At 56.3% G+C, this 25,130-nt stretch overlaps 1 protein-coding gene across 3 annotated transcripts in view; it reads right to left on the reverse strand.

Annotated features, from left to right (window-relative positions):
- COL5A1 (collagen type V alpha 1 chain) overlaps positions 1-21,966 on the reverse strand; it is a 192,544-nt gene extending 170,578 nt beyond the window's left edge. For all 3 annotated transcript variants that reach the window (XM_074394534.1, XM_010352242.3, XM_039461528.2), the window contains exon 1: positions 21,446-21,966. In XM_074394534.1, the coding sequence (XP_074250635.1) occupies positions 21,446-21,560 (115 nt within the window). In that variant the 5' untranslated portion in view covers positions 21,561-21,966. The remainder of the gene's footprint in view (positions 1-21,445) is intronic.
- Between the last annotated feature and the right edge of the window lie 3,164 nt (positions 21,967-25,130).

The following is a 25,130-nucleotide window of genomic DNA, read 5'->3' on the forward strand; positions in this document are numbered from 1 at the left end:
CTGGAACGCATTTGGGTATAAGACGAGGGCAGGATCCCATCTTTTCTTCCCAGACAGCTTCTGCAGCACTCCAGCCCAGTTCAATGATGAAGCCTGTCTTTCCCAGCCAAAGGGACAGGCTGTCTTCACCAAACCCTACATTTCTGCCAGTGCCCTGGCTCTAAAGGGCAAAGGCTCTACCTTCTCACCAGCTGACTGATCCCGAGGGTCAGCAGGGGGTCTGCTGCTTGCCCAGCACCCTCAAGATGTTCCCTTCCCCCCCGGTGAGCCCAGGAAGGCCTCCCTCTAGCACTCTCCGGTGGCGGCTGCTCCAGCGACCTGCCACAGAAAGCTTCCTCAACACCCAGGCCCATGCAGTATCGGAAAAGGGGAGCCACACCAATACCCAATAGTTGACGCTTTAAATTAGACTTTTGACAGAAGCCATGAATGAAAGAGAATGCTTGCACTCTAATGCGGCATGAGAAAGCCCAAATCCGCTGTGTTCAGACTCCAAGGACTTCCCCTCCAGGAAGGGGCACTCGGAGCAGAGGCCGGGAAGGGTCCGGGCATTCCCCATTCACCAGCACAACGCGATTCCTCTGTATTTCATTCTCTGTGTTCAGAATCTGGGTTTGGGAGAATCTGGGTTATGGGTCATTTTTATTTTCTTCTTTGTACTTTTTGGTGTTTTCCAAAATGACTATAATGAAATGTATGATTTTCATTAAAAATAGATATTGAAGAAGGAAGTGGAGCAGGAGGAAAACGTTCAAGTGACGGGGTTTGTCCGAGCAGCTGTGGCCTCCGGGCCCCCCAGGCTGCCAGAGCGGCCTCCTTGCTTGCACCTCCCCAACAGGCTCCTGAGGCCTCTGGGCACCTGGGCTGCACTCCCTCCCCAGCCCCAGCCCCAGCCCTCCACCCTCCTGGGCTGCCAGGACAGTGTGGGGACAGCAGAGAGGAGAGATGTGCTACGTTCTGGGAGAGAGCGCAGGCCCCCGTGCACTGATTCCAGGATGAGGAACCCAGGTGTGCAAAGACCCAGGGCCAGCCCAGGTCAGGCTGGCCATCCTCTCTTACTTCTGGGCCCACACGGCCCTCCTTCCAGACAGGGGCTGCCTCCGACGCACACAGCACAGCAACATGCAGAGAGCAGGTGTTCAGGAAACATCAAATTTCATTTTGGGAGCATGGTCTCTTCAACCACCCCCGCGGCACAGCCACGCACAGGGCCTCTGGCATCGTACACACCCACAAAAATGCATGGCAGCTTTAATGCAGAAGCGGTCTTTTTAGTAAATTTCCAAACATGGAGACTCGCAGCACAGGCAGCAGGTGTGTGCAGCAAACGCCCACTGGGTTCCGATACCAGGGCAGACCAGGTGCTTCTGTTAACAGCCCGGGTTTAGAGCGACCGACGGGCACAGAACTTATGGCCTGAGGAAGACGTAATTAACAACAGATTCAGAGCGTCGCTTTGCAGCCCAGAGGGTTTCATGGGAGTTAGCCTGTTCCTGTCCAAGCTGGCAGCCGCCTGTGTCCCCACCTCACTCTAGAGCTGTGAAAGCCGGGGCTGAGAGAGAGATCAGAGGAGAGACTCGGGCTGCAGGCAGGAGGGTGAACAATGACACCCAAAGGCCCTTCCATCTGGCCAGCTCTCTTGCATCAGCCCTCACTCCTACCCTCAGCCTCCCATCACCCAAGGAGCAGGGGACGGCCCCCTGGAGAGATTCAAAGTCCTTGGCAGGCAGCACTGGGCAGCTCTGCAGGGGTCAGGAAGGGTGCTGGGGAGGCCTGGGCCGGCTCCACTGGCACCAGCCGGCCTGAAAACACGGGCTTCAGCCTTCCCAGTCTGTTAGGAAAGTCAAAGTGGAAAAGAAGGAGGCAGCCGGCCTGGGCTAGAAACCAGCTGAGTTGTCAGAGAAGAATGTGCGAAGCCCTCAGCTTGACATATCCCAGGGAGGCAGCTGCCCCGAGCAGCCTGGAAGTCAGGGCCCTGCCTGGGCGCAGTTATGTGCTGGCCGCGTACACGACTGCAGACATCAGATCAGGAAATATTTTCACAAGTCACTAGAAAGAGACCAGACTATCCCTCTTTAGAGAATTTTTTTTCTTTGTTTTTTCGGCCAAGATATTGACCAGGCATCAGATTTTACGGAGAAAGGCACATACTCGAAGCCCCGTGATTCCATCTGGGCTTAAGCTCAGCACAGGGAGGGCTGGATCGTGGGAGCCAACAGACAGGCACAGAGAGTCAGGTCCCTGCCTCTGCATGAGCAACTGCCCCAAGGAAGGCAGCTTTCAGCACGGAGCACTCGCAACGCCAGCGTCCGTGTCCAGGTGAATGTCCAGGACCCGCCTTAGCATCCTAGAGAACAGAAGCTGTAGAGAGAAGGGCTGGAAAGGGAGGAAGCGGTCTGAGGAACAGGGAGGCTGATACCGCTTAAGGAATTCCAGAGCACAGCTGGAAGAGCTCCTGGGAGTTATTTATAGGGTGACATGATTGATCCCGGAATTAAAGACGTTTAGGTTGAAAGGGCCTAGAGAGATTATAGCTAAGAAGGTACTGGGTGACATCTGGGAAAACTCTCAGGAAGATGTGGTGGGCTGGGCAGGGTCAGCATGGGGAGGGGGATATGGGTGCAGCGGAGAGGGGACACCGGCATCTAAGAGAGCCACCGAGTCTCTGCTCTGCTCCCTGCTGGCCAAGTCAGCTGGGCACGTCATCACAGAGTCAGGAGAACCGCACTGACCTCACAGGACTGCTGAGTGGAGTGCAAGTCACCTACAGAAAGCCCTCGGTGCCGGGAGCCATCAGCCCATCATCAGCACCTGCCCACAGGAGTGGAGGCCCGCACATGTCACACACACACCCTGCTGCAAACTGGTCATATTCTTGGGGACCCCTTGAGAGATCCAGGATGGTGCAAACAGTTGTGTGAAGCTCAGCGACCCATTGGAAGAGCCCAGATTTATGTCCGATGTGGGGCAATGAGTGGATCCCTGAGCCCAAAGATCCCAATCCAAGGAAGGTTGATGGGCAGCTTCCCCAGGCGGAGCACCTGGAAAGGCATCCCCCACACGTCCCCAGCCAAACTCCCCAGGCCACCAGAGGCAACCCTCCAATTCCTCTCCCACCCAGCCTCTTTGGGGTCAGCAAGCCCAGCATACCCCACCTCTGCCAGCCAGTAATGGGCGTGGTAAACTCACATCACTCTTCTGGTGCCTTCCATCTTCCCCTAGGAGAGCCCAGGCAGCGTGGCTCATAGCTTCTGACACCCGCTCTCCACTCCACTTCAGAGAGCTACTTCAAAACATGGCAACTCTCTGGGCCAGCCAGCACCCTCTGAGTTTACAAAGCTTCCACTTCAACCCAACAACCATTCACGGAGCACCTCCTATGTGGCAGGCACTGTGAGATGCAGGAGGGACTCAAAGAGACGCTGCCTGTTTCTATGAAACCTAAACTGTGCCTCCTTAGACTCTCACCACAAACCTAGGAGGTAGGGAGACATCATCAGCTCCATTTTACACATGAAGAAACTGAGGCACAGAAGAAAATCATGTGTGACCACATAGTTTTGAGGTCACACTATGAGTACTCTAGTACAACCAACCAGGCTAAGCCCCAGTTTTCACAATGCCTAGTAGAGCTGGGATGCAATATCCTCCTTGGCCTCCAGGGGCACCACTCCCACCACTGGTCTCTAGCCAGACACTGAAGTCTGAGGCTTTGATGTCAAGAGGATGAACTTTGGGTCACCACTGTTTACAGTCAATTCTGGCTACTGAGATGACCTGAAACTAGAAGTGCCTAAGAGCACATATGCGGCATCATCTCTATGCCATTGGCTTCTTTTTTTGGGGGGGGGGGGTGGAGTCTTGCACTGTCGCCTGGGCTGGAGCTCAATGGCGTGATCCCGGCTCACTGCAACCTCCACCTCCTGGGTTCAGGCGATTCTCCTGCCTCAGCCTCCCGAATAGCTGGGATTGCAGGTGCCCACCACCACACCTGGCTAATTTTTTGTATTTTTAGTAGAAATGGGCATTTCACTATGTTGGCCAGTCTGGTCTTGAACTCCTGACCTTGTGATCCACCCACCTCAGCTTTCCAAAGTGCTGGGATTACAGGCATGAGCCACCATGCCCAGGCATGGATTCCAATAAATTAAAACTTTCTAACTTTTCCTAATAGAATCTGTCCAGGGCATATAGCAGGGGTAGATGGGTTATCCAGGTAGCCCATCTTCAGAGGACTTGGGCAGTTCTTTAGGCCTCATGTTCCATTTTAAGGAAAAACCAAGAGTAAAAATCTTTTGATCCTGGTCCTTGGCAAACCTGAGGACTCTCATGGCACACAGAACGCATCGTTCTGCTAATAAGATAAAGGGCGGACTTGGAAATCAGGCCTGGAGCTCTGTTTCTCTCAGAGTTTGCATTTTTCTTTTCTGAACTGCTGATGGTTTAAAGATGTGGATTGTGGCCCAGGTCCCTGGCCCAGGAGGGGTTCCGTGGTGCTGTCCCAGCTCAGCTCCTGAAACGGCTGGCCCGTTTCTGGCCCCGGCCTGCCTGTGTCCTACCTGCTACAGCATCTGACTCGGTAGGCCCCACTTCTCCTTGGCCGTGCGTCGGCTGATATTAAACAGGCAGCACCTATCTGGTGATAATCCTCCCCTATCACTCTTTCCTTCCCGCTAAAATGGAAAGAATGACTCAGATCAGGGCAGCTTAAGCAAACAACAGTTCACGCGCAGCTGGGCACAGCCTCCAGATCTAATCCGCAGATCTCATCTAGGACGGTGCTGGGGATACCTGTGGAGCCCAGGGCTCAGTGGCCTTTGGAAGAGGCTGCTGAGTGACAGGCTCCAAAAGGCCCCGCTCCCTCCTGAGACACGCCACCTGGGCCTTGGTGACACAGGAGGGCAGGGAGGACACAGGGGTCATCAGACCTCACACTCCTCCTCCTCTCTCTGTCAGTGCCTACTGCAGGAATGAAGACATCAAAGAAAAAGAAAGCACAGCCGTCCCTCAGAGGAACCAAAACCCCACCTTACTTGGCAACTCGGCACTCTCGGAAGGCCTGGACTCTTATGTCAGGCATGTCCCCAAGCCGCTGGACAGAATCAAATGCCCATGACTCAAAGGCTACTTTTTAAACTTTATTTATTTATTTTTAGAGACAGAGTATCACTCTGTCGCTTAGGCTGGAGCGCAGTGGCACGAGCTCGGCTTACTGTAATGTCTGCCTCCAGGGTTCAAGAAACCTGCTCCAGCCTCCCAAGTAGCTGGGATCACAGGCATGCACCACCATACCCGGCTAATTTTGTATTTTTAGTACAGATGGGGGTTTCACCATGTTGGCCAGGCTGGTCTCGAACTCCTGACCTTGTGATCTACCCAGCTTGGCCTCCCACAGTGCTGGGATTACAGGCAGAAGCTACCACACCTGGCCTCAAAAGCTATTTTAAAGGCCTAACTACCACTGCCTAGCTGCAGGGTCTCTAAGCCTGCTTCTCACCTGTAAAATGGGATGATGCCTCCTGCCTTAGACAGAGGCCATCGGGATAAACAAGGTTTGAACTCACTTAGGGTCAGGTCAGAAAAAGAAAAGTCCCAGAAAGTCCTACTCTTCCCCTGCAGAGAAAAGTCTCCAGCAAACCCCTCCTTTGTACATCTCATGTCAATTTCTACCTTAACTGACATTTCAGTTACCAGGCTCCAGACAGACCTTGAAGAGGGCCAGGACCACAGAGCCCACCTGGAACCCAGTAGCCCCTCCCCTCCAGGCCTGGAGCCCAGTCGCCCCTCCACTCCTGGACCCCCAACCCTCCCAGCTGCTCTGCAAAGGACCACAGGGTGCCTGCCCCCTACTCTCCAGGGGATGGAAGCCTATCAGGGAACAAGAAGGGCATCAGCTCCCATTAAGACCCCTGACATACCTTTAGGCCCACGCTGCCCTCGGACTACAGGCCCTCCCCAGAGCCTGCAAATCCTGCTCAAAGGCCAGGCAGCTGTTTGCAATCGCCTGGCCTGGGCTGCAGGGAGGGGAGGCGGCGGGAGCCTGTGCACACGGAGGGGCCCAGGGCGTGCAAGGACAGGCCTGGCAGGGGCGGGGGGAACCAAGGGCCCAGCTTGGGCTGCCCCTCCCAAGGCTGTCCCAGCAGCACTGGAGAACCGGGCGGCCAGAAAATGAAGCGAAGAGGGAGGGGGGTGTCCGCACTTCAGAGCTGCTTTCCTTTATCACCAGTGAGCAGGGAGATTCTCGGGGGAACCATGAAACCCACAGGCTTCAGAGGCCGGGTTCCAGCACCTCCCAGCATCGGTGCCACCTGCCCGCAAAGGGGTGAGCTGCCCACCGTCACGGGTGCAGGGTGGACATCAGTTCTCAGAACTGACCCTAGGCAGAAAGCCCCTGCATTAGAAAGCCTGGGACCCCTTCCAGCCCACTGAGGCTGAGAAAAGACCCAGTTTTGAACACCATCCCCTGACAGTGGCAAGAGACGGGGAGGGCTGCTTTCCCCAGCAACGGGACTCCGAGTGCAGCCCACCCCAGCAGGCAGCATCTCCGTGATGGGGCCATGCCTTGGTGACAAAGCTCATCCAGAGGCCGGGACTCCCACTTCTCACCAGGCTGTGACTCCAGGAAGCAGCATCCTCTAAGTCTGAGCTTATTCATCTGCAAAATGGCCCCAAGGCCAGAAGCCAGGCCACTGACACTGCCCCCTCCCCAGAAGAGTCCCCTACAGGAATCCAGAATATCCTGCTCCCACCCCTGCCCTTCCCCATCAGGCCCGCCACTCTGGGCAAAGGAAACTCATCTGGAGAACCCCCTGGGAACTGAATACAGAGGAATGCTCCAGAGCCATCACCCTCCATATTATCTATAAACTACACACCCTCCCCGCCTCCCATATTATCTATAAACGACACCTCCTGCCCCACACCCATATTATCTATAAACTACACCCCTGCCCCGCCTCCATATTACCTATAAACTACACCCTCTGCCCCACCTCCCATATTATCTATAAACTACACCCCTGCCCCACACTCATATTATCTATAAACTACACCCCTGCCCCACACGCGTATTATCTATAAACTACACCCTCTGTCCCACCTCCCATATTATCTATAAACTACACCACACCCCACACCCGTATTATCTATAAACTACACCCCTGCCCCACCTCCCGTATTATCTATAAACTACACCCCTGCCCAACTCCCATATTATCTATAAACTACACCCCTGCCCCACCTCCCATATTATCTATAAACTACACCCATGCCCTGCCTCCCATATTATCTATAAACTACACCCCTTCCCGCCTCCCATATTATCTATAATACACCCCTGCACCACCCTCATATTGTCTATAAACTACACCCCACCCCACCCCCATATTATCTATAAACTACACACCTCCCTACACCCATATTGTCTATAAACTACACCCCTGCCCCACACCCATATTATCCATGAACGACACCTCCTGCCCCACACCCATATTATCTATAAACTACACACCCTGCCCCGCCTTCCATATTATCTATAAATTACACCCCATCCCAACTCTGTATTATCTATAAACTACACCCCTCCCCACCCCATATTATCTATAAACTACACCCTCTGTCCCGCATCCCATATTATCCATAAACTACACCGCTGCCCCACCTCCCACATTATGCATAAACTACACCCCTGCCCCACCTCCCATATTATCTATAAAGTACACCCCTGCCCCACCTCCATATTATCTATAAACTACACCCTCTGCCCCACCTCCCATATTATCTATAAACTACACCCCACCCCACACCCATATTATCTATAAACTGCACCCCTGCCCCACCTTCCATATTATCTATAAACTACATCCCTCCCCACCCCCATATTGTCTATAACTATACCCCTGCCCCGACTCCCATATTATCTATAAACTATACCCCTGTCCCACACCCATATTATATATAAACTACACACCTGCCCCACCTCCCATATTATCTATAAACTACATCCCTCCCTACCCCCATATTGTCTATAAACTACACCCCTGCCCCAACTCCCGTATTATCTATAAACTACACCCCTGCCCTGCCTCACATATGATCTATAAACTAGACCCCTGCCCTGACTCCCATATTATCTATAAACTACACCCCTGCCCCACCTCCATATTATCAATAAACTACACCCCTGCCCCGACTCCCATATTATCTATAAACTACACCCCTCCCCACCCCCATATTATCTATAAACTACACCACTGCCCCACCCCCATATTGTCTATAAATTACACCCCTGCCCCACCTCCATATTATCTATAAACTACACCCCTCCCCACCCCCATATTATCTATAATACACCCCTGCCCGACCCTCATATTGTCTATAAACTATACCCGACCACACCCCCATATTATCTATAAACTACACACCTCCCTACCCCCATATTATCTATAAACTACTCCCCTCCCCACCCCATATTATCTATAAACTACACCCCTGCCCCACACCCATATTATCTATAAATGACACCTCCTGCCCCACACCCATATTATCTATAAACTACACCCCCTGTCCCGCCTCCCATATTATCTATAAACTACACCCCCATCCCAACTCTGTATTATCTCTAAACTACACCCCTGCCCACCCCATATTATCTATTAACTACACCCCTCCCCACCCCATATTATCTATAAACGACACCCCTGCTCCACCTCCCATATTATCTATAAACTACACCACTGTCCCACACCCATATTATCTATAAACTACACCCCACCCCACACCCGTATTATCTATAAACTACACCCTCTGCCCCACCTCCCATATTATCTATAAACTACACCCCTGTCCCACACCCATATTATCTATAAACTACACCCCTTCCACACACCCATATTATCTATAAACTACACCCCTGCCCCACCTCCATATTATCTATAAACTACATCCCTCCCCACCCCCATATTGTCTATAAACTACACCCCTGCCCCGACTCCCGTATTATCAATAAACTACACCGCTGCCCCACCTCCCGTATTATCTATAAACTACACCCCTGCCCCGCCTCCATATTATCTATAAACTACACCCCTGCCCCGACTCCATATTATCTATAAACTACACCCCTGCCCCGCCTCCATATTATCTATAAACTACACCCCTGCCCCGACTCCCATATTATCTATAAACTACACCCCTGCCCCGCCTCCATATTATCTATAAACTACACCCCTGCCCCACCTCCCATATTATCTATAAACTACACCCCTGCCCCGCCTCCATATTATCTATAAACTACACCCCTGCCCCGACTCCCATATTATCTATAAACTACACCCCTGCCCCACACCCATATTATCTGTAAGCTACACCCCCTGCTCCACGGATTGCACCCTCAGGGCCCTTTGGCCAGCTGTCAGCATGCTCTGAGGTACCCGGCTGGCCCTGAACCTGAGAGCAGCAGCTCCAGTCCTTCTTTCAGACTCTGTAGAAGCCACAGTTACCACCTCCTGACCTCCGCCATTAGCAGCAACAGCCATGTAAAATAACAGCCATCTCTAATAAGAATTACATGACACCAACTCTGACCATCCCAACCAAAGCGTTGTTATCAGCACCACAATTGCACCTGCTGCTCGCACTGCTCGGGGCTGTGTCCTGCACGCCGGGCGCACCTGGGGCTTTGGGTTCACACTGGTATCACTTCCTTAGATCCTCACAGCCGCCGGTCCAGGTAGGTGGTGCTATTGTCTCCGATACGCAGATAAGCTGCTCAGATCAGAGGTTAAGTAGCATGTTGGAGGTCGCACAGCCAGGAGTTCAAACCCGCTCTTTTGGCCTCCAAAGCCCCCGATCCCTGAGCATCGCTGCTTCCCTCCTCAGCACGAGCTCTCTCTGCAAAGGTCCCAGTGGTGTCTGTGAGCTAGTGATGGGCACAGACCCTGCAAAAGGGCAGAGAGGGCTGGAGGGAGGCACAGGCCCTGCCCTCCCCTGCTCAATGTTTCCCAAACTGGTCACTGCCACTGCATTTGGGGGGCAGGACCAGGAGTTTGTGTCAAAGCCACAGGCTCCAGGCTCCACTGCAGACCCTCGGAATCTGAATCTGCAAGGTAGGGCCCCGGGGCTCCTACCCCTGCCCACTGTGGGGGACCCAGGCTCCATGCTCTGTCTCTCATCCCCCCAGAGCCCTACCCTGCAGGAAGGACCTGCCCATTCTCCTCCTTTGCTCCCAGTCAATCCCAGAAGCAACTCCAGCCCAGGGTTACAGACCCAGAGAACTCCAACCCTCGGCAAAATGGCAGTGTAGCTGCTGTACCAGGCCTCTGTGACAGGGCATTCTCGGAGGGCAGGGCAGGGTGGGGGACTCTGCTGCAGGTACCAGGGGCTCCAACAAGCTCGTGCCAGAGTGACCATAGGACAGCCTGGTGGGCACAGCATCCCCCAGCACCCTCTGGGTCCTCACCCACAGCCTTCTGGCTGAGTCCAGCCTGGCCAGGCATTCCTGTCTCCTGTGGCACCTCTGAAAGCCCAGCTCAGTTCCGTGGGCTGAGCAGCCTCCTGCAAGTCACCTCACGGGGCCACCTTTGATCTCTGAATGTCACGCCTGGGACACACGGTAATTAATGGTAATGGCCATAGCCAGCCGTGGTGGCCCTCACGGTTTACAGGTGTCAATTCTGGTTCCTCTCAGCGTGCCTCTGAAACAGGTATTACTTTCATGCCCACTTGACAGATGAAGAAACTGAGGCACGAGAAGGTGCTGGAAGTGCTTTGGTGGCACAGAGCTCAGGCATGGGAGGACGCCACGCAGCCCAGCTGAGGGGCTGAGGGTGTGGGACACAGTGGCCCTCCGTCCTCCCAGGTCGGGGCCTCTAAGGGGCTCTGGGCTTCTCTCCGTTCCACCTCTGCCTCCCTGGGGTGGGGACCCGCCCTGCCTCCCACATTGATGCAAAAAACAGATCCGACAGATGCCAGCCCTAGAGACCCCAGCCCTACAGACTCCCCGCCCTTCACACCCCAGCCCTCTACGCTCCTAGCCCTACAGACCTCCAGCCTGAGAGACCCCTGACCTGCAGACCCCCCAACCCCAAGCCCCCTGCCTAAGAAACCCCCAGGCCTGTGGACCACCATCCTATAGAACCCGGCCAACAGACCCCCAGCCCTATGAACCCTCAGTCCTACAAAACCCTGGCTCTGTAGAGCCTGGCCCTATGGGCCTTGCACAGTAGGGATGGTGGGGAGGTCTGGGTGAGGGGGAGCCCTTGGGAGACGCACAGACAGGACTCGGCCAGCAAGCTGAGGTAAGTTTGGAGGAGGGGCCTCCTCTTTCGGAGACCGAAATGGTGACCACAGAAAGAAGCTGATGTCAGTAGCTTCGAAATCGCCGGGTGCAGGGGTGTGAGCCGGCGTCTGGCTGGAACGGGGCTGGCTGTGGGCTGGTCCCTGCGGCCCCGGGCGGAACAGGCCTTGGCTGTGCTGTGCCTGAGCCTTCCCGTGAGAAGGACATCAGCCACAGCAGACCCTCACGGCCCAACCCACGGGAAACCCCTTCTCTGAAGGGTCACCTGCCCCCTAAGACCTGCCAGCTAGTGAGGTGCTCTCTTTGGAGATGAGCAAGCGCCCCCACCAGGTGTGCAGGGGAAGAGCACCGTGACCCCTTTTTGATGCGGAGGCTACCCATAAAGTGAGGGGTTCCTGAGGGGGGCAGGGAAACAGCTACAGCCTCCTCACTTCCCTCCAGCGCTGCTTCTCCCCACCCCACGACCCCCATTCACGCTGACACCCAAGAGCCTGGGCTCGAGGACACAGAAAGACTCATGGTTTGAGGCGTGGTGCCAGACACCCCAACACCAGCGTGGGCCGGGAACTTACCTTGTTAGAAATACAATTTCCCAGGCCCACCCCAGGCCTCCTGAGCCGGAAACGGTCTGTGCCTTAAGAGAGGCCTCTAGGGGGATTCTGGACCTCTGGTCTACAGCAGGAAGAGAAACCCTGGACTCGTCCTAAGAAGACGCCCTCCCTCCAGTCTCACAGATGAACCCTGGAGGGGCCACAGACTCTCAGCTTTGCTTCTTCTATCCACGATTCCTGCAGCCTCCAGGCTGGGTCAGTCTGTTTGGTGGGGGCTGTCCCGTGCACCGTGGGGTGCAGAGTGGCATCCCCAGACTGCCCCCACAACAGGCCAACAGCCCTACCCGCACCCCCAGGTGGGACAATCAGAAGACATCTCCAGACATTGCCACATGTCCCCAAACGGTCCGGGCTGAGAACCCATGCTGTCCACCTGTTTCAGGGGCAGGAGGATGACCCCGGCGTTCCTGGCGGGACAGCTGCTCCCCGCCCGCCCCCCTGGGGATGGCTCCACCTCGGGCATCTCCTTGCCCCACCTAGCAGAGCCTTACACGGGCTCTTCCTGATGTCACCAGCTCACTGTCACCACCACACGGGCCCAAGGACGCTCTGTGCGTTCTCAACCTTCAGCTGAGACAGCTCCACTGCTCACGCAGTACGTGTTGACCTAAACCACCGTTATTGAGACAATGACCCTAAATAGCATGAATAATAATTACCTAGGAAGCTATTACAATTGCAGTCAGAAATCTCGTTCCCTGCTCTTCCATCAAGAGCGCCTGCACCCCACCTCAGCCACGTGAACATGCTGCAGCTGAAGGGGCTGAAAAGAGGCAGGGCCACTTCCTCCTGCTCTTCCTAAGGCCTCTGGGAGTCAGCAGCCCTCCTTAGGAAGACGGAATGAGAACGTCCACAGGATCGTGGACACAGGACACTTTCTCCTCGCTCTCCTTTCCCCAGGGGAAGAGCAGAGAAACGGCGCGGGAAGAAGATTTCAGATCATCCCCAAAGAAAGGAAACCAAACGGGAAATCGAGGGAACAAAGAGCAGCCAAGACAGATCCTGGGGACCTCCCTGACGACACAGCTCTGGGAAGGCAGAGGACCTGAGAAAAGGCCCGTCAGGGGTCCCTCTGCACCCGCCCACCATCGGGCGGCTCTCCCCACACACAGGCTTGCCTGTCACCCTCACAACAGGCCCCAGTGACTGATCTAAGCATGTGCAGAGGATGCAGACGGCTGGGCCACTGTCCCGCAGAAGAGACGAAACCACAGCTGGAAAACATGAGACCACCTCTCTCTCCAAGTGTACACGTTTATTTTTACTTTTTTGAGACGGAGCTCACTCTGTCACCCAGGCTAGAGTGTAGTGGCACAAACACAGCTCACTGTAGCTTCAGCCTCCCTGGCTCAAGCGATCCTCCCACCTCAGTCTCTCAAGTAGGTGGGACCACAGGCACACACCACCACCGCACCTGGCTACTTGTTTTTGAAATATGTGTAGAGGCGGGGTCTCCCTATGTTGCCCAGGTTTGATGTGCAATTTTTTTTTTTCGAGACGGAGTCTCACCCTGTTGCCCAGGCTGGAGTGCAATGCTGTGATCTCAGCTCACCACAACCTCCACCTCCCAGGTTCAAATGATTCTCCTGCCTTGGCCTCCAGAGTAGCTGGGATTACAGGCGCCCGCCACCATGCCCAGCTACTTTTTGTATTTTTAGTAAAGACAGGGTTTCACCATGTTAGCCAGACTGGTCTCAAACTCCTGACCTTGTGAAAAGTGCTGGGATTACAGGCGTGAGCCACATGCCCAGCCTTAATGTGCATTTTTATGCATCTGAAAGAAAGAAGGAGAAACTGAGGCAGAAGCTCCATGTACGCACTGTTGCCTGGGGTCATGGCTACACTTCTTCAGCCGCCGTGGGGGCTGGACCCCAGCAGACAAGCAGGAAGGAGCAGATCATGCTGCCCTCACCTGGCCTTGAGAATGGACGGAGGGATTTTTCGTCTGTGCATGTGACTGTACTGACCTGCACCAAAATGCAGGCCATGCGACCACCAGGAGGTGGGGGGTGGTTTTCATTCCTTTGTGCCAGCTGGACTCGAAGAGCTAGACTGGCACATCTGCAGAATGCACCAATCCCACCTGGCATGGAGGGCAGGCCTGGGGATCACAGGTGCTGCCAGGCGCACCCTCAGAGCATGGTCCGGTGTGAATATGAAAATACGAACAGGAGCCAGAGGACAAACACACATGGGAACGTGCCCTCTGCATCCACCACTGGGAGCCCCCCTTCAGACACGTGAGGGGCGCACCTCAAAAGGCTGGCCTTAGAGAAGCAGGCTGGCCTCTGCTTGGCCACCGCCCCACGGGGTGGCAGGTGCCTCCCTCGACTGGCTGTGGCCACACCCTACTCCCACTTCTACCGCACCTGACTCTGTAAAACCACCTGTTCAGACGGCTAACTCCCCCACTGTAGCAGCGGAAGACCCAGTCGGGCACAGACGCTCACCTATCGCTCACCTGTGCCCCACACAGGTCCAGCTCGTGTCAGGGTCCAGAAATGCTGCCAAGCAAACCTGCTGGAACCCAATGTCTTCACAGAGGGGCCTCACCTGTTCCTTCTGTACCCCCACACAGGAACGAGTGCTGGTCCCCAGAGGTCGCTTCTCCAGCTTACAACGCTCATGTGTTCTCATTGGGAGATCACCGTTTTCCCAACGCAAATGTCAGAGTTTTTCAAATTGCACCTGCTACATACACACATTTTAATGTCATTTATTAAAAAATAAAGAGGCCCCCAGAAACCCTATTGCCGAGGTCCTGGCAAGGAAGAAAAGGATGGAAGAGTAAATTTCCCCACAAGAACACAGGTCTAGGAAACAGAAAATAAAAGAATCTTCCATTTCAAGGACAGAGACATCTCCGCAAGCAGGCTGAGCCCATGTCCCCAGAGCTCTGTGTAATTAAATTTTGAGAAAAGTGGGTCAGGCTGTGGCTCCACTTCTTAGGTCTGAGTCACCAAAGGATGGTGACATTTATTGCTAATACAGGGTTATTACCTAGTTTAAGATTCCTCCAGAAAAACTCCTCTGCTGATAGGAAGCTGAGGGTGTGACAGCTCAGATTATTGGCCTGGGCAACTCAAAGTGACCCCCACCCTCCACTGAGCATCCAACCACCGATTCATTCATTCCACCCTCTTCTCTCAGATGGCAAAGTAAGTGTCCCACCCCACCCCCCACCACCACCCCTGCAATGCCTCCTGGTGATCAGCCACCACCTGCTGTCACGTCTCGGAGACAGAACAGAGCCTGCAGCTGGGAGGTGCACAGGTGTCTCCACCTCCTGGACCTCAGTTCCTTGTAAAGAGCAAGTGGCTGCAGGAGGCAGGGGAGGGCCACACTGAGCACTGAACTTGGCCTGACCCACAACTGCCCAAGGATGCACCTTCCAGGCTCAGGCTCAGAGCCTCAGAGGCAGCGAGCAGTGAGTGATCTCCTGAACCGACCATGGGTGCCTCTTCTCCTGCTTATCCAGTGAGGGAGGCAGCAGTGTGACCCCAAACAGGACGGCAAAGGAGCACGCACAGGCCAGCGAGTAGAGAGCCCAGAACCCCCTCACAGTCTCCTGCTGCACTGGAACTCCTGGGTGGCGAGGGCAGTAACCGGGCCTTACTCTGTGCTTTATATGAGTAATGCATTAGACATCACCAACACCCTACCGTAGTTACAGCAATCACCCTCTTCTTACTGGTGGGGAAACTGAGGCACAGGGTAGTAAAATGCACCACTGGTAGACACTGGAACCAGGATAGGAATCCAGGCATCTTGTTGGCTGCCTGTCCTTTGCCAGCATGCCACCCTGGTCCTCACGCCATGTCCTGGGGGCTGCAGTCCCACCTACGAGCAGGGCTGTATTAGGGTTCTCTTAGAGGGACAGAACTAATAGGAATAGAAGTCACAGAACTCTCTCTCTCTCTCTCTCTCTAAATATATATATATATATATATATATATATATATATATATATATATAAAGGGGAGTTTATTAAGTATTAACTTCCACAATCACAGGGTCCCACAATAAGCTGTCTACAAGCTGAGGAGCAGGGAGAGCCAGTCCAAGTCCCAAACCTGAAGAATCTGAAGTCTGACGTCCAGGGACAGGAAGCGTCCAGCACGGGAGGAGGACAGAGGCTGGGAGGCCAGGCCCATCTCACCTCTGCGTGCTTCTCTGCCTGCTTCAAATCAGCTGGCAGCTGATTGGAAGGTGCCCACCTGATGAAGGGTGGGTCTGCCTTTCCAAGCCCACTGACTCAAATGTTAATCTCCTTTGGCAACACCTTCACAGACACACCCAGGATGAATACTTCGTATCCTTCAATCCAATCAAATTGACACTCAGTATCAACAAGGGCCGATGCAGGCTCCACCTCCAGGATCACACACATCCACCAGCCAGGCCTTTAAAACTGATACTCGGCACAGCACTGACACCAGACGAGTGGATCACACAAGAGAACGGAAAAAGAGGAGAAGCAGAAGCCATTATGTCACATTGCCCTCCTGGGAGCTTAAAAAGACACACGAGATCGTCGAACCCAGCTCGCCCCAGCTTGCCCTGTGGCAGAACCCACAGCCTCATGGTCAACTGGCAGCCTCCACGTGTCACCTCCTCCTCTCCCTTCCAGCCGGGGCTGGAAGGAAGGAGAGAAACGTTGCCTTGCCACGAGCTCCTCAGACACACCAGGCACTGCATGTGGAATCAGCCTGGGGCAGCCATGTGAACACATGTACGTGTGCAAGGATTCGTGTGTGCATGTGCAACAATTCGTGTGTGCGTGTGCAAGGATACGTGTGTGCGTGTGCAAGGGTTCACATGTGGGTGCACTCATACACACATACACCCACAAACACGGGCGTGCATGCAAATCACATGGAGACACACAACACACACACGTGCACATGGCCTGACACACATACATACAAATGCCCACCTGAGTACAACCCCGGAATCGGCTTCTAAAGCCTTTCACCTGCATCACGTCCCATGGCCTGGACAATGACCCCACGAGGTTCTGTGGGAAAGTGGAGGACAGAGGGCAAGGAAGTCAAGGGGGCAGCGCAGACCAGCTGAGCGGATGACAGCAGAGTCCCGGGGGGGCTTGGCAGGGCCAGACCCCCCACGGACACACCTCCCTCGCCTGTGCTTCTGGGACACCTCCATCTAAAGAGGGCTGTGGGGACACTGCTCTTTCCTCCTGCAGAAGCGCCGCAGAAGATGGAGGTGATGGTGATGCCCCCACAGAGCCAGAGCTGAGTACAGGTGAGCAGTCCGCAGAGCTTCTCACAGGCGTGGCCTCCATCAGTCTTCACAACCATGCCTCAAAGCCAGAAAGGCAGTTCTCCCCATGTGCAGGAGGGGAAGCAGAGGCGCAGTGACGTGCCCCTCCCAGCCCACCCGACGGCCCCCCAGAGGAGGGGAAACTCAGCTCCAGCCTCACACCGACCTTGCTGACCTGGGGTTCAGTAATCTGATTGCCAAGGAATGTCCCCTCCCACATCAGACCACCTGCCACCCAGCACAGGTACCCAAAATCATCACCAGAGGCCCACATCCTGAGGCACAGCTGTGGTGCTGTCTGCAGAGCTGTGCAGACCAGGCTCACGGTGTCAGCACGGCCCACTGAAGGGACACAGGAGGACTGGGGCAGAGAAAGGGTTAAGGAAGGTCCCGGGATCTGCCACTTTCCTTGTGGGCACTTGCATTCTCCTGGCAAACGGTGCTGGGGGCACCTGCCAAGCCCATGAACCAGGGGCTTTCCAGCCAAGGGAGACACCGAGGATTGCTGTGGGACACAGTATGGAATGTCCTGTCAGGAAGGATGGAAGAGGGCCAGGAAGGCCAGAGGTGAAGGAGGACCCCACTGAGGAGGTTCGTTTCTGCAATAAAAGGAAGAAGAGGAGGGAAGGCCAGTGTCACACCGCCTCCTCCAGGAAGCTCCCCCGCTCTCCCCAGCGCAGTTAAGCCTCCCAGATTGTTGGACACAGGACCCAGCACATCCCACGTGGGTCCCTGAGTAAAATTCACAGAGTCCGCCTGTCAGACTGTGAGTTCCTGGAGGGAAACGGGGGTCCCTCCCATTCGCCTCTGTCTCCCTGTGATAGGCCCGGCCCAAGTGAAAAGGCAAAAGCCTTCAGGGACCAGGCAAGTTATGCTGACGTTCGGAGAGGCCTGGGTGGCCAAGAGTGACCGGTGTGGACAGTGGCTGCAGCATCCCTCTTGAAGGCACTGGAGTAAAAAGAGAAGGGAGGGAGGGATGAAGGGAAGGAGGGAAGGGGATGGGAGGCTCGGAGGGAGGAAGGAGGGAGGGAAGGATGGAGGGCGAAGGTAGAAGAAAGGAACTTCCACGCTGTTGGCCAAACGGAATGGCTCTGCCCCCAGGACCCTGTTGGACTGGGCCCCCAGGCCGGAACTAGAGCTCAGGGCCCTGGCCCTCTGCCCGGGGAGAGCTGATAAACCCATGGGAAGGGAGAAGAGGGAACTCTGACAAGTCAAAGAGTGACCACGCCAGGTGGAGGGTGGACGCCGTCTGAGGGCCCCGGGGCAGGAAGGGAACACGTCTGCCTGGCATCCCTGCTCCCAGACTCCTCAGCCTCTGCCCCTTCTCAGGCCCAGGCGAGGATGCAGTGATGGTGCGGCTGACGCTCACCACAGGCCAGGCAAGTGCCAGCCCCTCCATTCCGATGTGTGACTGTCTCCCAAGACCGTTCCCAGAGCCATGTCACGTGACGGGGTGCTGCTCCAGATGCAGCTTCACTCAGACTCCCATGTGGGTGCCCTCGGGGAGCGTTGGGGACTCATCCCGGCCCTCCAGGGAGGCAGCTCACTGCTCTGCACAGCCCCTGCTCCACCCATCAAGGTCTATCTCCCGGGAAGTGGGACAGGGCGGTCCAGGGAGGAGGCAGGGCAGGCAGACAGGCCAGGCAGCGTGAAGGCAGGGCGGGACGGGCAGCACCAGCTGTGTTCGGCTAAGGCGTGGCAGTGGGGAGTCCAGAAATATCTGCAGGGCGGGGTGAGGAACAGGCTCTGGCCAGCCCCACAGGAGCAGCCCCGGAGTAACATCCCAGAAGAAGCTGCTGTGAGCCTGGCACTGGGAACATGCCCCTGCCTGGGGCCACGGCACTGCTGGGTGGGCACAGCCCTGGGTGGCGACCAAAACTCCAACTCCTCTGGCAAATCTGGACCAGGGCGGGGAGAGGGGCTTGGGGAATTCTTGGGGCTTCTGAGCTCCTCCCACTCACTGCTCTTTTATGAGGAGAGGGAGGGAGGGGGCAGAGGATGGAAAAGGATGTCCTTCCAGCCAACTCGATTGAGTCAGAGGAAATTTAACCATTCGATATCCGTCAAGTCTCACAAAACTTGGCCGACTCTCCCCACAAATTATTGCAAAAAGCAGTCACGTGACTGGAGTCAACCAATGGCGTGTAGAGGAGATGACCTCAATTTCCAAATATTGGGGTCATGTTTCATTTCCCATACTCTCCTTCCCCGTTACACTGTTCAGCAGCCCCACATGCAATCTGACTTTTCATTCCTTCACACACTTGGCCAAAAGAAGGCAGGCAAAAGAGCCGTGTTCAGAAAACCCTTGGGAAACATCTGGCAGAGCCGAAGATGGAGAAGAGAGCAGGCACTTGCCGGTGACTCCCGGCCGCGCCTGCATCTCCAGCGGACAGCCACCCCCTCTGGCCACGCTCAGAGGATGCCTTCCAAATAGGTCCCACCCTGGGAGGTGGAGAGACATTGGCAAAACCCGCCAAGAAAAGTGGCCTCTTCACATGCTTCTAAAAGTCTGTTTTGACAAAAGCGAAATGTCCAACTTTACAGCCGGCAGCTCTGGGCCATCGTCACACTCCCACTTCCAAGGAGGTGCACTTCGGTTATCCAGGGCAGAGAGGGAATGACATCGTGGAGGCAGGAGGCACAGAGGGAAATGGATCCGCAAGCCCGGTCCAGTGCATGGTCCCCAGCCAGTGCCCAGCCCCAGCTGCCTAGGGTGACAACTTCCCCCAAGGACTCCCTCCCGAGTTTCTGGGGAAAGCCCCCAGAGGCGCTGAGACAGGGTCCATGCCCCGGCAATGGCATAATCCCTGACCACACCTTCCTTCTCCTCTCCATCTTTCTGGGGACCCCTGTTGTCCCCCACCTTCAAATGACCCCTGGAGAAACACAAGCCCAGTGAGCCCAGGGTCAGGAGAGAGTTGGTGGCGTCCCAGGGATGAGATCCCAGGTCCTGGGAGCCAAGCCAGGCTCCTGGCTCCTCCCCCAGAGCCACAGGACAGCCCCCACACCCTGACTCCAGCTCAGCCAGTTAGCCCAACAAGCACTCATCGTGCCAGGAGAAAGGAAAAGAGTATTTTAATTGACAAGCGGAACGCGGACAATCATTCTTCCCACTCCTCTTCCAGTCGTGAAGCAGAGAGAAGCACTCTCGCTGGCAGGCAGCGGGCTGGTCCAGCCTCCGCTGAGCCCAATGTCCCATGGCTCTGCCCGCCACTTCTGACCTGGCGGCGCACAGCTCTGAGCCTCCATCTCCCCACTTGTCAATAAGAATTCAAGGGACCTTCCGAGCTGGGGACTCCAATGTTGAGGGTCTGTGAAAGCCCACCCCACCATTAACTACCAAGAGTGATAGATACCTCGAAAAAGTCCCCTGTCAGGAAGCTGCGCCAGGGAGAGTTGAACCCTGGAGAACCCAGGCAGCGACGCAGACAGCCCCCGCCTAGCAGCCCCCTCCCCGGGAAGCAGGGCTCCTTCTAAGGGCTGACCCTTGGCAGAAGAAATCCCACATCTGCATATCATCGCAACCACCCAGAGCCCCGCCTGCAAGCCCATCTCTGGCTTTGCTCCAGGCTTCCCATCTCTCAGCAGCGAACCCAGGAAAAACTGCCTTCCAGGGATCAAGCAGTTTGGGGGTGGGATTAGGAGCAGGGCTGTCTACCACCCGCAGGGCTCCCCAGCGCCCCCAACACTTAGGTGACCAAGGCTGCAGGAACCGCTGTCCCTCGGGGAAGCCGGGCGCCGGCCCAGCCTCGAGCGAGCGTGCCTGGGGGAAGTTCAGTGCTGGGGGCCCGGCTTCCGGGAATCCCCCCACCCCCAGGAGGCCCGGGATTTGAAGGGCTGTGACTCTAGGGGGCGGCCCTGCCCGGTTTTGAGCAGAGGAAGTTCTGCTGCAGGGCTGTGTGGGCCCAAGCTGCGCTTTCCTGGGATGTGGGACAGAGAAGGAAGGTTTCGGGACAAAAGTTTGCCCGCCTCGTGGACAACCCCTCCTGCGGATCCGGCTCTAGGCCCTTCCTCCGGCTCGCGCGACAGCCCCACCCGGCCCGCGCGCTTGGGGAGGGGGCGGCGGCGCGCCCGCGGGCATTGTATCTGCGTGTCGTCATCTCGGGGGGGGCCCCCAGCAAATGGCATTCGTGCATTCCACAGGCCAAGGAAGAAAAGTTCTGCGGGCGAAGGCGCCCGGGGATGACAGCGGCGCCCGGGCCGAGCGCGCCCCATCCCCATCTCGCAGCCCCGCGCCCCGGGGCGCCCTTACCTGCGCGGCTCGGAGGCGGCGCCCACAGCAGCAGCAGCAGCAGCAGCGGAGCGGGCAGCAAAGGGGCGCCCGGGCGGAGCGAGCTGCGCGCTTTCCAGCGGGTATGGACGTCCATGCCGGCGGGGCGCGGGCCGGGGCGCACAGGGGCGCTCGGTGGCGCACGGGGACGCACAGGGGCGCGGGGCACGGCCCGGGCAGCGCGCTCAGCGGGGACCGCACCACTTAGGAGGTCATGGGGACCTCGGCACCCCCCGTTCTTCTTTGTGGCGGCGGCTGTTCTGGAAGGGGCGGCTGGCGCGCTCGCCCACGGGCGGGAGGGCTCGACTTTGGCCCGCGGGGCGGCCGGGACCCCGCTCGGCTCGCTCGCCCTCGCCTCCTCCTCCTCCTCCAACTCCTTCTCGCCTCCTCCTCGCCGCCGCCGCCCCGCGACCCGCTCCCCGTGGGCGCTCCGCTCGAGTGAGGTCCTGCGCCAGCCGCGGGGACGGAGAGTGCGGAGCTCGCCTTGGGCGCCGAGCACTTTTTTCCCCCGGTTCCTCCCTCCCTCTCTCCTGGAAGGCAGCCGCAGAGGCTGTCGATCCCCCACGCCCGCAGCAAATCAGAGCCCGGCGCTGGGCTCGGCGAGGCCAGCCTCCGCCTCCCACTGGGCGCCGCGGGCGAGGGGGTGGGGACAACGGGCGAGTCGCGACGGGGAAGGGGCTGGCCCGGGGCGGAGCCGACTTGAGGCGGGCGCGGCCCCCTCTTCTTTCTCTGAGAGCCGGTAGGCGGGCGGGCCTGGGGCGGCCTCCGAGCCCAGGGGCCCACCCAGGTCCCCCACTCTTCCCACCCCGGGTGCCCGCACCTGGCGGAGCTCCAAGAACCGGTGCAGAGGGGCCCCGAAGTTTGATCACTTCGGGTTAAAAAGAAAGTCGCAGCTCACCCCGCCTAACTTTTTCTTCAACGTGGGGAGTTCAGAGCTCCTCTTCTGGGTGGAGACTAAACTTCCCATCCCCAGCCAGATCAGGGCGCCCAAGACTGTGGCCTACGTGTCAACCCAGACCGAGGACCTGCCTCCTAACTGCAGACTGGCCTGGGACCGAGGTGGGGTCTGACTTCCCAAGGGCTCGCGGTGTGCTTGGATGGGAACATCTGGATTATTAATCAGGCCGGGTTGGGCTCTGCAGCCCCCAGGCCCCCACCCCTCACGCCTGCCCACTCCCTGGTGGCCCCTCTGCAATAAAAAGGAAACCAAAGAAGACATCCCCTTGGGAGTGACAGCTGGCACAGGGAGAAGGAAGAGCTGGGGCCCTGATTCTCCTGCCTGGCTTCTTTAAGCCCCTCAGGGGTCTCCTCCAGCCAGAGGCCCACCAGTCTCTCTGGGTGGTGGGTGGGTGTCTGTCCCTCCAGCTTCCCCAGGACTGGCCTCCCTGCACAGCCCCCTGAAGCCTGACCCACGCCCCCAATGGCTGCGGGACTCATTTTTTAAAAGGAAGGAATCAAAGTGAATTAAGAAGGCTTTGCAAACCCTGGGCCATCCCCATCCCCTTGGAACAATTTAGCCAGGGATGCCAGAAGGGGCTGGGACTCCCTGCTCCAGTTACAGCTCCAGACTGGGCGTGAAATTCCCCAAATGCTCTTTAATTCCCAACATTCTGGAAACAGGAGGTGAGAGAGGCCTCCAAGGTTAGGTTTGCCGGAATGGCCATGGCAGGCTCGGGAGCCGGGTGACGGGTTGCTGTTGCTAACTTGGTGATGAGGCTTACAGTCTCCATATCTGCCACATATACTCGCATAGGTATCAAATATTTCACAGGAAAAAAATGAGACATTCTGCACACACAGACTGGGCAGGTGCTTGAGATACATTCAGTAAAGCAAATGTTAGTTCTGATCTATTTCCTTGCTACTTCGTTTTTTATACACTTTAAGTTCTGGGATACATGTGCAGAACATGCAGGTTTGTTTACATAGGTACACACGTACGACGGTGGTTTGCTGCACCCATCAACCTGTCATCTACATTAGATATTTCTCCTAATGCTATCCCTCCCCTACCCACCCCACCCCCCGAGAGGCCCCAGAGTGTGATGTTCCCTCCCTGTGTCCATGTGTTCTCATTGTCCAGCTCCCACTTACGGGTGAGAATATGCGGTGTTTGGTTTTCTGTTCTTGTCTTAGGTGTTTTTTTTTTAAACAAATTGTGTTAGTTTTGCTTGTTTGTTTACAACTTGTATAAGCATATGTGATGAGGGGAACTGTGTGTGAGTTGTGCACATGAGTGTGCGTACATGTGTGTATGTGTGTGTGTGTGTCTGTGTGTTGGTTAACCTGCACCCACTGGGCCTTTACTTCCTTGTGCCCTTCAATGAATGAGAAATTCCACCCAGCCCCGCCCTCCCCGCCCGCCCCAGCCGTGCTTGGTCACTGGAGTGCCCCCGGCCCCACCAGCAAGAAGGCCAGCTTCCCCTACCAGACCAGGGGTGCCGACCCAGGCCATGACCTGGTTATCTGAAGAGAGTGCAGGCTTTCTGGTCCAGCTTGGGGGATGTTATCTCTTTCTCCAAGCACAAGTCGGGCTCCTTTCTGATAGCCTCATGTCCACATCCGTGCCCAGCAGCAAGCCCTCCTGCCACTCAGAGCCAGCATCTAAACTTTGGCCTGAATTAATATAACTGGTACTTTGAGCTTTAATACTCAAGTGACCACCCCAAGGTCCCCCAAAAGTTGACTTCTCAGCAACAGTAAGCTGGCTCAGGCTCGCGGCGCAGCAGCCATGACAGATGCATTTAACCTCTCTCGGAGAGCACGTGGTATGGCGGCTTGGAAAGTGACAAGAGTTTCCAACCTCACCTGAGCCTTGAGTTGGGTGGAGAGCCCAGCGTCTATCCCACCAGGAAACAGAAGTCCCCAAGCTTGGCGGCTTGATGTCTCAGCCCCAGACTACGGGAGAAGGACCTGGCGGTAGTCATCAAGATTCGAACTCTGGTGCCAACTAAGAGTATCAGCCACATCTTAAGGCCTTCGTTGTGCTTGGCCTGGTGCCTCACACTCTTCACCCACACGGGCATCAGTCCTCGTGTACCCATAGGGAATAGGGGCATGTCTTCGGTCCCCGGATGAGGAAATCAGGGGCCAGAGAGGGTAGGCGACTTACCCAGGGCACCAGCTCATCCATGACACAGTCCAGATTTGAACCCAGGTCTCCGGCGCTTGGAGCGCAATGTACACTACCTGCCTCCCCGTGGCATCTGGACCACACGCCTGCCGCCAGGACAACACTGCCCAGATTCAGACAACAGTGACTAGTGCAGATTGTCCCAAACGTCACCATCTTCCATGCCCACCCACAACTGACCGAGCGAGCGTCCTTGGAGAATTGTTCATTGCACGCTCACTTCTTGCCAACCCAGGTGCGCAGGTCACAGGCCCAGAGCAAGGCGCCTGGGTCCCTTCCACGCTGACCTGCAGTGCAGCAGTGACTCCCGCCCCCATGCGGAGGAGCCACCTTGCTTTCCATGTGTGTCTTCCTCGTCCTCTATCCGTCATTTCCCATCTAGCCCTCCCTGGATGCCTGCTCCTGCTCAGGGCACTTGTTGCTTAAGTCTAACCAGGTCCCGTGCCCTGTGCACCCCTGGCCCACCGGGAGTGCCAATGCCCATCCCAGCATGTTTCCCACGCTGCCCAGAAGAGCGTGGGAGAGGCCAGGTGC

The sequence above is a fragment of the Saimiri boliviensis genome, chromosome 2 (genome assembly GCF_048565385.1).
Source record: "Saimiri boliviensis isolate mSaiBol1 chromosome 2, mSaiBol1.pri, whole genome shotgun sequence".
In the NCBI taxonomy this organism is placed as follows: Eukaryota; Metazoa; Chordata; class Mammalia; order Primates; family Cebidae; genus Saimiri; species Saimiri boliviensis.